At 44.6% G+C, this 15,756-nt stretch overlaps 1 protein-coding gene across 2 annotated transcripts; it reads left to right on the top strand.

Moving 5' to 3' along the window:
• Positions 1–376: 376 nt before the first annotated feature.
• On the top strand, positions 377–15,173 carry ZNF329 (zinc finger protein 329). Of its 2 annotated transcripts, none has more exons than XM_036835005.1 (2): positions 377–1,316; positions 13,016–15,173. In XM_036835005.1, exons 1-2 carry the CDS (start codon positions 887–889, stop codon positions 14,650–14,652), a joined length of 2,067 nt encoding a protein of 688 aa, XP_036690900.1. In that variant the 5' UTR covers positions 377–886; the 3' UTR covers positions 14,653–15,173. The 2 variants fall into 2 exon arrangements, with proteins under 2 accessions (XP_036690900.1, XP_036690901.1); XM_036835006.1 differs by having other exon boundaries at positions 691–937.
• Positions 15,174–15,756: the final 583 nt, after the last annotated feature.

Consider the following 15,756-nt stretch of genomic DNA (forward strand, 5'->3'; position numbering starts at 1 on the left):
AACAAAAAAGTGTATATATTGGGCGAGATTCTTTGAGAATTGTCTCCTTCACCTTGACTTAGGCTGTGTAGGAACTGTGCCTGGTACCCTAGGCCTCACACATATCCTGCCTGGGCTCCTCTGGGGGTTGCCCCCCCACATTCATGCTGGATAGTGGAAGTGTGGGTATTTATTATTTTTTGTACATATACTAATTATTTCTTTTTGGAATTGTTTTATTTTATACACATACATAAAACTGAGAACATTTATTTCTTTTAAAAGCACATTTTCTAACTGCTTGCTGCTAATTTTTATATACTGATTTTTCCACAACACATACATTGATTTGCATTCCTAATCATCCATCTAAAATCCTTACCTAACTCCCATTAATTCCAAAAATGTGTAGCTTCTGTTTAGATTTCTAAGGAAATAACTATATTGTCAATGGATAATGAGTTGCCCTTATCTGAATTTTAACATATTTTTCTTAAAAAAAAATGTGATGATATGGAATTATTTCAGCAAACTATGCAGTACATAAAGATAAGGCTGCAGAATAATGATGTCCTGGGATAAAGCGAAAATAAATGTCAGCGAATCCACATCGATATCAATAAATAACTGAGTAAGTAAATGCGGCGAAGGGACAGCTCTTCCTGACAGCACCGCTCTTAAGTCCCTGGGCTGGAGGCGAAGACTGGGCGCAGGGCGGGCGGTGGGAGCCCGGAACCCTGCGGCCGACCCCCGCCCAGGGCTAGGGGACTGGATCCGGCGCGGTGCCGAGCAGAAGCGAAAGGCAGGCACTCGGGTCTCTACACCGCACGGGTCCAGCGGTGGCCGCGGAGTCTCCTGGGACGCGCACATCCGGGTCCCGGCGCGCGCACGCGCATTTGCACCGAACATGGCCGCGGCAGCCCCCGCCGCTGCCGCAGGTGCCGCTGGCCCGCCTCGGGTGAGTCCGCTGCGCCCGTGGCTCTTTCGGTGCCCCGATTTCCCCCCGAGGGCGGTGTGTGTGTGTCGCGGGAGGCGGTGTCCGCTGGGTCCTGGTGACGCAGGAGCGGAGCGTCTGCCGGCGGGTTTCCCGCGGGCAGTGGGCGCGTCCGACTCGCAGGGCCAGGGGTCCGCCCGAGGCGCGGCGGCCCTAGCGAGTGAGGACGCCCCCGGCCAGTGTAGACGCCCCCCTTCTGCGGTGTGGATGTCCCCCGGCGGGTGTGGACGCCCCCCTTCAGCAGTGTGGACGTCCCATGCAGTTGAGGACGCCCCCCGGCGAGTGTGGACGCCCCGCTGCGGGTGTGGACGTACCTCGGCGGGTGTGGAAGCTCTCTCTTCGGGTGAGGACACCCCAGCGATTTCCTCCGCGTTTCCCGGCAGTTCCGCGCTCGTATTGAGCTTGTCCTTCCATAGGGGCCTTTTTGCCCCTGCCTGCCGGGTGTCCTGGCCCGGCCGCTGGGGCGAGCCCCGGGTCTGCCGCCCTTCTGCTGTCGGGTGGTGGGAGGGCCCGTGTGGGCGTCGGTGGGTCTCGGGCCGAGGTGGCCGCGTTGTACCCGCAGACTGTGCCGTTTCCCACCACTCGGCAGACCGGGAGGTGTCAGATCACCTGTTTTTTCCCCACCTAATAGCTGCAAAATCAGATCTTGCTGCAGTTCTCAATGAGGGCTGCGTTTTTCCAACTGTTAGTGGCCACTTCGCTTTCCTCTTCCTTGGTTTAGTGGGTTCGTTTCCTTAGCTCCTCTTCCCCCAATAGTTTATGATAAAGGTTTTTCTACATATAGAAAAGTTGAGACACTTGTGCGTCCTTATACCAACTCATTAACTCTCTGCTATACTTGGTGTATGCCCTATATTTGTTCCCTTTGTCCACCCTTTTAGCCACCCACCAACCTTTTTGGGATACAAAGTAAATGGCAGATATCACTCCACTCCCCCCTCAAACACCTTACTATGCTTAACATCAGAGTTTAATATTGCTTTTTAAATTTTTGAGGGAAAACTGACTTACATTGAAATGCACAGATATTCATTGTATCACTGGATGAGTTTTGACAAATGCAGTCCAAACCTTTATCAAAATTACCATCACCCCAGAAAGATCCCTTATCATTTGCCAATTTAAAAAAATTGCTTGTTAGCGACTTGGGCTTGTAAAAATATGTTTTGAACACTAAGACTTTGTTATTTTTTCCACCCCCAGCAAGTAACTTTTCTCCCTTCTATTGATTGTTTCTCTCCCTTAGCACCCGACTTTTTATTTTGAAGTTTTACACCTACAGAAATGTTGCAGGAATAGTTCAATAAACACTTGTAAAACCATCCAGATTATCAAGTTATTAATACTTTGCCTCATTAGATTTACCCTTATTTTCTCCCTGCCTCAAACACACATCTTTTTATATCTTACACACCCTCCCACAAGAAGACAAAAGGTTTATTACTCACGTAATGAGACTGTCTTGGAGAGCAGGGCAGACTTCCCATGATGATCCAAAAAAGTGTGAGTGGGACTTCCCTGGTGGTCCAATGGTTAAGTCTTCTCCCTTCCACTGCAGGGGGCGTGGGTTCAATCCCTGGTCGGGGAACTAAGATCCCGAATGCCATGTGGCGCGGCCAAAAACCAAATAAACAAACAAAAATCGTGAGACAGCAGGAAAAGGAGGCTCACTGGGCTTTTATAGTGATTAATGGAGTTGGGATGAGGGTGGCCTTGCACTGGTTGGGGCTTGCATGGTTTGAACGTCCTGCCAACACCAAGGAGAAAACACTCAGGCTTTCTTGTTAGTTTGCCTGGTTTGCAGAAGGAGAAGGGGCAGTAGGTGGTGGTGAGAACGGGGGGGGTTGAAAGCTGTCAGCAGTCAGTCATCAAAAATGAAGTCAGGCTGTTAATCACAATTGGTAATGAGGTGGGTAACTTTATTTGGACAGGACTAAAGTTAGTGGCAAACAATTTATTTTTGTTAAAGAATGTATCATTTGAAGAAGTAAACATTATCATGTGTAGTCCACAGAGATGGCAAGAACCATGCAGATGGGGTCAGGCATCTGAGGTCTGGCAACCATTGATGTCAAACATCCAGTCATTGGGCTTAAGTGGATCCCTCTGCAGGGTCATAGAGACTGGGTATAAAGCCCTTCAGAGGTGAGTGCCTGGGAATGGAATTCTCCACAAGCTTTATTTTATTTATTTATCTATTTATTTTTATTTTTGGCTGCGTTGGCTCTTCATTGCTGCACGCGGGCTTTCTCTAGTTGTGGCAAGCGGGGGCTGCTCTTCATTTTGGTGCACAGGTTTCTCATTGTGGTGGCTTCTCTTGTTGCGGAGCATGAGCTCTAGGCGCGCGGGCTCAGTAGTTGTGGCTCATGGGCTCAGTGGTTGTGGCACATGGGCTCAGTAGTTGTGGCGCACGGGCTCAGTGGTTGTGGCTTGCAAGCTTTAGAGAGCAGTCTCAGTAGTTGTGGTCCACAGGCTCAGTAGTCATGGCTCGTGGGCTCAGTAGTTGTGGCTCGCGGGCTCTAGAGTGCAGGCTCAGTAGTTGTGGCCTGTGGGCTCTAGAGCACAGGTTCAGTAGTTGTGGCACGCGGGCTCAGTAGTTGTGGCTCGCGGGCTCTAGAGTGCAGGCTCAGTAGTTGTGGCGGGTTCGTAGTTGTGGCACATGGGCTCAGTAGTTGTGGCACGTGGGCTCAGTAGTTGTGGCTCGTGGGCTCAGTAGTGGCACGTGGGCTCAGTAGTTGTGGCCCATGGACTCTAGAGTGCAGGCTCAGTAGTTGTGGCATGCGGGTTCGTAGTTGTGGCCCGTGGGCTCAGTAGTTGTGGCCCGTGGGCTCAGTAGTTGTGGCCTGTGGGCTCTAGAGCGCGGGCTCAGTAGTTGTGGCACACGGACTTAGTTGCTCCGCGGCATGTGGGATCTTCCCAGGCCAGGGCTGGAACCCGTGTCCCCTGTGTCAGCAGGCATGTTCCTAACCACTGCGCCACCAGGGAAGCCCTCTCCGCAAGCTTTAATCCCAAGATACCAGAAACATGCCAAGTGGAGTCTAGACCAGTAGTTCTGACTCCAACAGATTCAACACGTGCTTAATTGTTTAAATAGCTGTATCGAGGTATAATTCATATACCATATAATTCACCCTCTAAGGTATACCATTCAATGCTTTTTCGTATATTCACCAGGTGGTGCATCCATCACCCAGATCAGTTTTAGAATATTTTCATCATCCCCCAAAAGAAAACCCCTGCCCATTAGCACTCACTTCCCATTTCCTCCATCCTTCTTAGCCCCAGGCAATTACTAATCTACTTTCTGTCTCTACATTTGCCTATTGTAGGCATTTCATATAAATGGCCATACAATATGTAGTCCTTTGTTTTGGCTTCTTTCACTTAAAAATGTTTTCAAAGTTCATCCACGTTACAGTGTATCAGTACTTGGTTCATTTTTATGGATGAATAATATTCCCTTGTATGAGTATATTAATTTGTTTATCCATTCATCAGTTGATAGCCATTTGAGTTGCTTCCATTTTGGGAGTATTACGAATAATGCTTCTGTGAACATTCACATACAAGTTTTGTGGGGTTTTTTTTGTGGAAATATGTCTTCATTTCTCGTGGATGACCTAGGAGTGGAACTGATTGTAGCCACCCTAGTGGGTGTGAAATGGTATCTCGATATGTTTTTGATTTGCAGTTCCTTGATGGTTAATGATATTGAGCTTCTTTTCATTGTGCTTATTGGCCTTTTGTATATCTTCTTTGGAGAATTGTCTATTTAGATCCTTTGCCCATTTATGAAATGGGTTATTGGTCTTTTAATTATTGAACTCTAAGAGTTGTTTATTTATTCTGGATACCAGTGCCTTATCAGATATATGATTTGCAAATATTTTATCCTATCCTGTGGATTGTCATTTTACTTTCTTAGTAACATTCTTTGAAGCACAGAGGTTTTAATTTTGATTAGTCCAGTTTATCTACTGTGTCACTTGTGCTTTTGCTGTTGTATTAGGTTTCTGAAGAATTATGCCTATGTTTTTCATTTAAGAGTTTTATAGCTTTAGCTTATATATTTAAGCTTGTGATACATTTTGAGTTATTTTTTGTGTAATGCTCAGTCTTTTTTTTTTTAAAGGTGGATTATCTGAAGCCATTCTGTCTCTGCTCTTTCCACAGGAGGAGTTCTACTTTTTTTTAAAATTTATTTATTTTATTTTATTTATTTTTGTCTGTGTTGGGTCTTTGTTGCTGTGCACGGGCTTTCTTTAGTTGTGGCAAGCGGGGACTACTCTTCGTTGCGGTGCATGGGCTTCTCACTGCGGTGGCTTCTCTTGTTGCAGAGCACAGGCTCTAGGCGCGTGGGTTTCAGTAGTTGTGGTTCATGGGCTCTCGAGCGCAGGCTCAGTAGTTGTTGCTTGCGTGCTTAGTTGCTCTGCGGCATGTAGGATCTTCCCGGACCAGGGCTGGAACCTGTGTCCCTTGCATTGACAGGCAGGTTCTTAACCACTGTGCCAACAGGGACGCCCAATGCTCAGTCTTTATGATCAATAGTTGCAATATGCCTTTTACTGTCCTGAAAAGAATTTTATAGATAATATTAAATATCCATATAACTTTAAAAATTAAATGTAAAGAATCAATAAAAGGAAAGGCATTTGTATTAAAAAATTATTTCTATATTTAAATGTTTGGCACAGCTACCTTGAAAACATAAGAAGCAGTCTGCTGCTGGAGATTGTAGGTTTGGGTTAAGAGAAATAGGACAGTCAGAATTCATTGTCTTCAGTGAAGTTGAATGAGGTGAGGTATGGCTGGATACTGCTGGAACAGTGAGTGTTGTGGGTGGATCCAGACCAGGCGTATTAAATAGGAACGGAAGAAAGTACCTTGGTGGAAGCAGGTTCTAAGCACTTACTTAGTTAAGGCAACCCAGGCTGTCTGGATGGTCTGGGGTGACAGGTGAAGGGTCAGTCACCCCCTCTGCTATGACCTGGAACAACATCAGGACAATTTATCACAGAAAACAGTTCTCCAAACAGACCTGAAGTCTCAGCATGTGTTGGGGCAACATTCAGTGTATAGAAAGCCTTAGAGACCACCTTCTTTGGCGGCCATGGGGTAGAGAAGGACAGGCTGGGGAAAATGAGTCATACTGGGGCTCCAGAGAAGTGGTATTGTGAATATCTGAGGTCAGAGGACGAGTGGGGTGGGGGTGAATAGAGACCCCCCCCCCCAGATTTGTGAACAGCATCAAGGTGAATTTTTTACAACATAGTTTTGGTATCATTGTACTGCCAAAAATAGCTACACAGATATGTATGAGGGCAATAATACGAGATTTTTAAAACAACCTTAATTAATGAAATTCAGTGTAGTTCCTGCATTAAATACCCTAATTTAATACTGTTTCCCTGATGTCTGTCCTAATGTCCTCCTGTATGCTTGTGATTGTTTGTTCTTTCTGCAGTAACCGCTATGACACTCAGGCCCTCATTGATTGAGCATAGAGTTGGAATGGCCAGTTTTGGTCAAGGAGAGAGATGCAAAATAGGGAATGAGTTCATGAATTCAGGGCTGTATCTGGACTTCCTTTCAACTTCCTTCCCCTAAATGAAGGCACCTTTTCCCTGATGTCTTGTAACACATGTAGTATTGTTCTGTAGTTCAGTACCCCAGGTTAATACCTGCAGGGACTTTGGTCCACAGGTTGGTCAAACATCACGTGGAGCGGTCCCAAGTGTGTTAGCAAATATGCATCCCTGGTCCAGGCCCATCAGATGCTAGCAGTTCCCCCTGCTTCCATCTTTGTGACCACCTGACACCTCCACAGATTTCTGGATGCCCCCAGGGGAAGTACTGCAAAGGTCAAGCGCTGCAGGTCAGGCTAGGTGAAACTTGTCCCCTTATAGGTGTAAAATTACTTATCACAGCTTTATTGAGATATAATTCATATATCATATGATTCATTCATTCAAAGTGCACAACTCGGTGGTTTTTTAGTATATGCACGAAGTTGTGCAGCCATCACCACTATATATTTCCAAAACGTTTTCATCAATCCAAGAAGAAACCCCATACCAATTAGGAATCACTCCCCATACTGCCTTCTCCCAGCTTCTGGCAGCCACTAATTGACTTTCAGTGTGTATGGAATTGCCTCTTCCGGATGTTTCACTTAAATGTGATCATACAATATGGCGTCTTTTGTGTCTGAGTTCTTTTACTGCGTATAATGTTTTTAGGATTCATCTGTGTTATTGAAGCATTTATCAGTATTTCACTCCTTCTTAAGGCTGAAGAATATTCCATTGTGTGTATTTCCACATTTTGTTTATCCATTCATCGGTTGGTAGACATTTATTTGGGTTGTTTCCGCTTTTGTTTATCATGAATAGTGCTGTTATGTACTCATAATTCATGGAGAAGTTTATGTGTAGACATACGTTTACACTTTTCTTGAGTAGATACCTAGGAGTGGAATTGCAGGGTCATATGATGACTCTGTTTAACTTTTTGAAAAACTGTCAGACTGTTTTCCAAAGCAGCTGCACCATTTTATTTATTTATTTATTTTTTGGCTGCACTGGGTCTTCGTTGCTGCTCGCGGGCTTTCTCTAGTTGTGGCGAGCAGGGGCTAGAGCACGGGCTCTAGGTGCGCGGGCTTCAGTAGTTGTGGCACATGGGCTTGGTTGCTCCATGGCATGTGGGATCTTCCCAGACCGGGGATCAAACCCGTGTCCCCTGCATTGGCAGGTGGATTCTTAACCACTGCACCACCAGGGAGGTCCCAGCTGTACCATTTTACATTCCCCCCAACAGTGTGTGAGGGTTTCAGTTTCTCCACATGCTCACACTTGTTATTGTCTTTTTTTTTTCTTTTTTTTGCCGTGCTGTGCGGCTTGTGGGATCTTAGTTCCCCGACCACAGATTGAACCCAGGCCCATGGCAGTGAAAGCCTGGGTTTTGATTAGCATTTCCCTAATGACTAATGATGTTGATCATCTTCTCATATGCTTATTGGCCATCTGTATGTCTTCTTTGGAGAAATGTTTATTCAGATCCTTTGCCTATTTTTAAAATTCGGGTTGTCCTGTAATTATTGGGCTATAAGAGTTTTTTATATCTTCTGCAAGTCCTTTATCAGATACATGCTTTGTAAATATTTTCTCCTGTTTGGTAGGTTGTCTTTTCACTTTCTTAGTGGTATGTAAGTCTTATTTCAATAAAGGAAGTATCTATTATAGGTGAAATGGACATTCCCTTTGCTCCTCTAGGGCTGTTCCCTTCCACACTCCCAAGACAGTCATGATCACAGCTTTGGTAGATGTGTTGCCAGGGCCTTTTAATATTTTTACTTAAAGAATACTTTGTGTGTCTAAAAATTTTCATTAAGTGGTATCATCCTATATGTGTCTGACTTACCTCATATTTTTTAAGTGCACACATACATCCTGCCCTTACAGACTTGTAGGGAGGTGCTCTCCATCTCTTGTTTCCACAGGACAACTGTAGGCCACCCAGGCCCCAGTCTACTCAGAAGGCTCAGTAGAGGAAACATGCAGCGTGGTAATACGGCAGCCTCAGGAGGTCTGAAAAGTAGGAGCAGCCAGGAGTGACAGCTCGGGATATGGTCCTCCTGGCCAACTGGCCCCTCCGCATCACTGTTGAGTGCTGTGGACCTAGCAGGCATCTGGGGTCTTGGCCTTGGCTTCAGACTGAACAATTCTCATGTTTCCTCACGTGTGATGTTTACCTTAATTCCCTGTGTTCGTAGTTGATGAGAATTTTCATCATGAGTTGGAGCTTTCCTTAAAATACCTTATCAATTTATTGACGTAGGGTAAAGGGGTCTACTACTTTAATCTGAGAGCATTTTGATCAAGAGTCTGGGTGAGATTTGTTCAAATTACTTTCTGAATTTATTGAGATAGGATGTAGGGGGTTGTCTTCTACTTTAATCTGAAAATGTCAGGAATCGTATCAGTAGATGTTCTAATGTTTCATAGGCCTTCTTTTGTAGGATAAATCCAGTGTTGCCATTTTGATAACTTTCTTCTGTTTCTTAATTAAATCCCCTTTTTATGAGGAATATCACCTATGTATGCCTTCTTGTTCTTTATTTTATGATTACTCTTGCCAAAGGTAATTTCATTAGTCTTTTCAAATAACAGACTTCTGGTTTTCTTCATGTTCTTGGCTGTTTCCTTGTTTTCGGTTTCTGTAATTTTTGATCTTACCTTTATTATCACCTTCCTTTCACCTCCTGTTGGTTTTCTCTGTGGCTCTTTCCCTTACTTCTGAAGTCGAACAGTGATCTCACTAACTTTCAGTCTTCTCTTTAAAATACGAGCATTAGGGACTTCCCTGGCAGTCCAGTGGTTAGCACTCTGCGCTTTCACTGCTGAGGGCGCAGGTTCAATCCCTGGTTGGGGAACTAAGGTCCCACAAGCCGCATGGCATGGCCACAAAAAAACAAAAACAAAAACAAAACAAAACAAAAACAAAAAACAATAACAAAAAAAACCCAAACCAAAAAAAAAATCCCATGCATTAAAGACCAACATTTTTCACCTAGAAACTTCTTTAGCTGCATCCTCCTTTGCTATGTGTTTTGAGATGTGCCATCATCATCAGTTGTTCAGTTCTCCGTGTTTTCTAAGTAGATGCTTTCTAATTTTCATCAAGATTTCTCTGATCTGTGAATTACTGAGAAAAAGATTTTCATTTTTCCAAATAAATAGGGTTTTTTTAAAAAAAACTTACTATTATTTTTTGTATTTGGCGTTCTTTCCATTACTGGTTTGTAACTTGACCACATTCTTTGGCCTGGTTTATGACCAGTGTTAGCAAATGTTCCACTTGTGCTTGGAAAGCCTTTGGCTCTAATTATTGGTAGTGGGTCTTCGTTCAGCTGTGTGACCAGGCTGGCTAATTACATTCTCTTATGCTTGTCTCTATTCAGTCTTTCTACATTTCCATTCCTGATAGAGGTTCATAAACCCTCCCAGTATGGTTGGATTTGCTGACTTTGCTTTGTGTTTGGAGGCATGCTGTTAATGTAGACATCTTTGCCATTGTTATATTGCCCTGTTATCATCCTTGAAGTTTATTGTTGGTTAGCAAAGCACCATTCAATCTTTGTTTGGTTAGCATTTGTCTGTTCCAAACTTTTGCTTTTGTCTTCTGTGTCCTTTTGCTTTTGGTGTCTGTTACAAACACATTTTTTAATGCAGTCTGACACAGTGTTTATCTTGCCCATCAAAGCCACTTACATTTATTGTTATTGGTAATGTCCTATTTTATACTTTCTATCTTAACCTGTCCTTTTTGAGCTTTCCCCCTTAGCACCTTCTTCTGGATTGATCTGTTTTTTTTCCTTTTCTTTATTATTCTTTTCTCCTGTAACAGGGTTTTTCAACTTCAGCACTATTTACATTTGAGTTTTGAGGCTGGTCATTCTATGTGTGAGAGGCTGTCTTGTGTTTTAAAGGTATTTCACAGCATCCCTAGATTCCAGTAGCATCTGACCCCAAGTCATGACAGCCAAAAATGTTCCCAGATGTTGTCAAGTGTCTTTTGAGGGTAAAACCGTCTCTGGTTGAGAACCACTGCTCTGTGGGCTTGGAAGTTTTACATGACATTTATTCTTTTATTCCTGACTTGACCAGGTCTAACATGAATCATGAACAAGATAAGAATGTAAGGACACTTAATTTTGCTACCCTGTTTTCATCTCACAGGCCACTGCCATTCAGTATTTTAGTCCATCCCACTGTTAACCCCTGAGTCATTGTTATTGCTTCATTTTATTTGGTCAGCGCTGGATTTTATTTAAATACATGTTCTCTCCATTCCTTCCTTCTGGTTTTTTTTTTTCCCCTGAAGAACAGTTTTTTTCTAATTCTTTTGGCAAGTGTCCTTGGATTTAAACCCTGCTTTTGCTTTTCTGAAGCTGCCTTTATCTTACTTTCACTCTTTTTTTTTAAAATTTTATTTATTTCTTTAATTTTGGCTGCGTTGGGTCTTCGTTGCTGCATGTAGACTTTCTCTAGTTGTGGTGAGCGGGGGCTACTCTTTGTTGTGGTGCACGGGCAGTGAGAAGCGGTGGCTTCTCTTGTTGCGGGGCATGGGCTCTAGATGCATGGGCCTCAGTAGGTGTGGCATGAGGGCTCAGTAGTTGTGGCTTGTGGGCTCTAGAGTGCAGGCTTAGTAGTTGTGGCGCACAGGCTTAGTTGCTTGCGGCATGTGGGATCTTCCCGGACCAGGGCTCGAACCCGTGTCCCCTGCATTGGCAGGCGGATTCCCAACCACTGTGCCACCAGGGAAGTCCCTTACTTTCACTCTTGAACAATCATGTATCTGACAGGTTTTTCCCTTGGCACTTTGATGGTAATCTTCCATTACTATCAGGTTTCTATTTTTGTTACCAAGTTAATCCCAGTACTGTTCATTCCTTCACTGGTGGTCTTTTTCCTGGTGGACTTCAAGACCATTTCCGTAGGTATAGCTTGATGTCCAGTTATGCTTGGGACTCAGGCTTTCTGAATCTAAGACACCACCAAGTGGAATTGCAAGGTGGCAGAATGTGCCTGTTTTATGTTTTGATGGCCACTACCAAGTTACACCGCCAAGTGGACTGACCTCTTTACGTGCCCACCAACTCTCTTCTTGCATGACCTGCTCAAGCATTATATTATCATGCCTTGTTTTACATTTACTCGTGTGAAATGTGCACATTTTGTATTCTTAAAGTTACAGTTTGTAAATGCCTTTAGGTGCGAATGAGCAAGAATTCATGAATTCAGGACATTTCTATTTTCTCTCCATCAAGTTCCTCCTTGTATCCTTTACCCATTTTTTTCCCTTTTATGTGCTGTTCTGTAAGAATTTTTTTATAGATCTCCGGCACTATTCCTTTGTCTCTTTTATACTTTATAGTATCGTCTCTCCACCTGCCACTTGTATTTTGACTCTTACTGTGTTTTTTGTTGTTTAGAAAATTTTAAAAACTAATTAATTAATTTTATTTTTGGCTGTGCTGGGTCTTTGTTGGTGCGCGCGGGCTTTCTCTAGTTGCGGCGAGCAGGGGCTACTCTTCATTGTGGTGCGCGGGCTTCTCACTGCGGTGGCTTCTTTTGTTGCAGAGCACGGGCTCCAGGTGCACGGGCTTCAGTAGTTGTGGCACGCAGGCTCAGTAGTTGTGGCTTGTGGGCTCTAGAGCGCAGGCTCAGTAGTTGTGGCACACGGGCTTAGTTGCTCCGTGGCATGTGGGATCTTCCCGGACCAGGGCTCAAACCCGTGTCCCCTTCATTGGCAGGCAGATTCTTAACTACTCTGCCACCAGGGAAGCCCGAGAGCCAGTTTTCTTGATATCTTCAAGTCAAAGGGGTGGGAGCATGGTTAGAGAAAGATCCATAACAGTGAAGACGCTGGCAGCCACTTACAGTACTGTCTGTTCCCCAGCTCAGAGCCAGCCTCACACATGACGTAATTCTCATAATAACCCTGCAGGAAGGTCGTTGACAGATCTAGGAATTTCAGAACTTTCAGGTCACCAGGTCTGTGTTGTGTCCCATCCACGAAGGCAGAACTCTGACCACAAAGGTGGGGTGAAAACTGCTCGTTCAATGCTATTGTAAGCCCATTGTGAAGTGGAGGATCCGGAGTGTGTACTGATTGTTGGTAGGGGAAGTGGGTGGTGGAGACAAGCACACAGTGGCCGAGATGTGTTCCTGTGTGATCAGAGTGACACCTGGCCTCTGATCTCCCACGTCTCAGGCTAATCCTTTTGGTGATATTTACCCCCAACACCATTCCCCCTGCCTGTTCTCTAGGAGGGTGGAAATGCCATGTGGCTCTTCTTGAACCTGTTCTTGGCTCCATCCCTCGACTCTCACAGTATCTCCCCCTCATATAGATCTGAATTTCAAAGAGAAAACAAGTAAAAAGACACACCCACACACTTGGCCTGTCACCATCTTTCATTCCTCTTCCACACACGGCTTCATGTACTTAAGTCTGTCTTTTTCATTCTTTGCTTTCCAGCCTGGGACAGAAGATTGAAAATGACAGCTGAGAACATTCCTGAGGAAGAACTGTCCTGTGACGTGGAGATGGAAGGATTTACACGAGAGGGTCCTCATTTCTCCATTCTAGGTAACAGTTGGGACTGTGAGAACCAGGAGGGACATTTGAGGCAATCAGCCTTAACTCAGGAGGAACCAGGAGCTCAGGAAGCAATTCGTGAATATCCCGGATTTGGGGAGCATTTGAGCGTGAGCCCAGACCTTCCACGACGTCAGAGCGTTTCCACAAGAAACGGTTTCCATGTACGTGGCTCAGGTGTTAAAAGCCTGGATTGTGACCCAGCTTTACACAATTGTCAGAAAAGTTATGTAGCTAAGAGAACGGGTGACAGTGACACCTGTGGGAAAGCCTTCAACCATTCCATGGAAGTTATTCAATTTGGAAGAACTCAAACTAGAGAGAAACCCTATAAATACCCTGAAAGTGTTAAGTCTTTCAACCATTTTACCCCTCTTGGTGAACAAAAAATAATGAAAAGAGGGAAGAAACTGTATGAAGGTAAGGACTTTGGGGACATCTTTACCCTGAGTTCATCTCTTAATGAAAACAGGAGGAACAGCCCTGGAGAAAAACTGTACACATGTACTGAATGTGGCAAGTGCTTCAAACGGAACTCTTCTCTTGTTTTGCATCACCGAACTCACACTGGAGAGAAACCTTATACCTGTAATGAGTGTGGAAAATCCTTCTCCAAGAACTATAACCTAATTGTGCATCAAAGAATCCATACAGGAGAGAAGCCCTATAAATGCAGTAAATGCGGGAAAGCCTTCAGTGATGGGTCAGCTCTGACGCAACACCAGAGAATTCACACTGGGGAGAAACCTTACGAGTGTCTAGAATGTGGGAAAACCTTCAACCGAAATTCATCCCTGATTCTGCATCAAAGAACTCATACAGGGGAAAAACCATATAGATGTAATGAGTGTGGGAAACCTTTCACCGACATCTCCCACCTCACTGTGCATCTCAGAATACACACTGGGGAGAAGCCTTATGAATGTAGCAAATGCGGAAAGGCCTTCCGAGATGGCTCATACCTCACCCAGCACGAGAGGACTCACACTGGAGAGAAGCCCTTTGAATGTGTGGAATGCGGGAAATCCTTCAACCGTAACTCTCACCTCATTGTGCATCAGAAAATCCATTCTGGGGAGAAACCCTATGAGTGTAAAGAATGTGGGAAAACTTTCATTGAGAGTGCTTACCTCATCAGGCACCAGAGGATTCATACTGGTGAGAAGCCCTATGGCTGTGATCAGTGTCAGAAACTTTTCAGGAACATCGCCGGCCTCATACGTCACCAGAGGACTCATACTGGCGAGAAGCCCTATGAGTGTAATCAGTGTGGTAAAGCTTTCAGGGACAGCTCCTGTCTGACCAAACACCAGAGAATTCACACTAAGGAGACCCCGTACCAGTGTCCAAATTGTGGAAAGTCCTTCAAGCAGAACTCTCACCTGGCAGTACATCAGAGGCTCCACAGCAGGGAGGGTCCCAGTCATTGTCCTCAGTGTGGGAAAACTTTCAGAAGGAGCTCTTCCCTCATCCGACACCAAAGATCACACCCTGGAGAACAACCCGTGGATATTTAATGAACGTGGGCCATGCTCATCTTCCGACTGGCTCTCAAAAACCTATGTGAGGGAGAAGTGTCTTCAGGGGTGGCTCCTCCCTGTCAGTGGAAAAGACTGCTCTGAGCTGTCCAGCAAACTGGTGGATGTGAGACATTCCTTAGCCATCCTGTTAAGTCTATACATTAAGGAACTCTTGCAGAGGATACAGGATAGTAATAAATGTGGCAAAGGCTTCAGGGATGATTCAGCCTGTACCAAACATGATAGTGCATACACTGGAATAAAACCTGAGAAAGTCAGGTAGATACTTCCCTGGAGAACTCACCTATCCGTACATCCAGGTCCTTAAACTGGAAAGAGCCTGTGTAATCGGGAAGAGGAATCCTTTAAGAGGGAGTGTCTGCCTTACTGTACGTAAGCAAACTCTTACTGGAATCCAGCGAGGGAAGCTGTCGGCAGGAGCCCTTGCTGTCTTAGCTGTGTAGCAAAGGCATGCTGGTGAGAAACCCCACACAGTGCTCCAGCTCACAGCAACCACAGAATTACAGCGGATTGACACTTGAATGTATTTCCGCGTTACATTCCTGCCAGGTGCTCTGAGGACTCGTTTCAGCAGGGGCACCTGGGTGAGGAAGTCGCTTGTGAATGAACAGTGATGTTATCCCTCTTAATGTGGAGAACAAAGCAGGTTCTCCTAAGAAGGAAAGGGCTGCTGCTGATAAATATGCGTTGCTTTAGTTGTTGAGACAAACAAACAGAAAAACACTGAGTTGTTATGTTTACGTTGTCACCCCTCATTGTTCATTTCAGACACTTGTGATTTGTTCCATGCAACCATGCCAAACCATGATGATAAAGGTTTTGTTGCCATATTGAAAACGCTTATAATATGGCCGGCAACCAAAAGCATAAAATAGAAGATTTGCCATGTAAAGTGTGCACACATACGGATGTAGGTTGGGAGTTGATCATGGAGAAATAAACATGGGGTCTCCTAAGTGACTGTTACTTGTGTATGATTTTTCCTCTATCACAAATCATACATTGTTATAATCATTTGATGAGGAATAAAGAGGTGGAGATAAAAAGAGGTGAGTTTGGGTTTTCTTTGGACCTTTTTAA

The sequence above is a fragment of the Balaenoptera musculus genome, chromosome 19 (genome assembly GCF_009873245.2).
Source record: "Balaenoptera musculus isolate JJ_BM4_2016_0621 chromosome 19, mBalMus1.pri.v3, whole genome shotgun sequence".
Taxonomy (NCBI): Eukaryota; Metazoa; Chordata; class Mammalia; order Artiodactyla; family Balaenopteridae; genus Balaenoptera; species Balaenoptera musculus.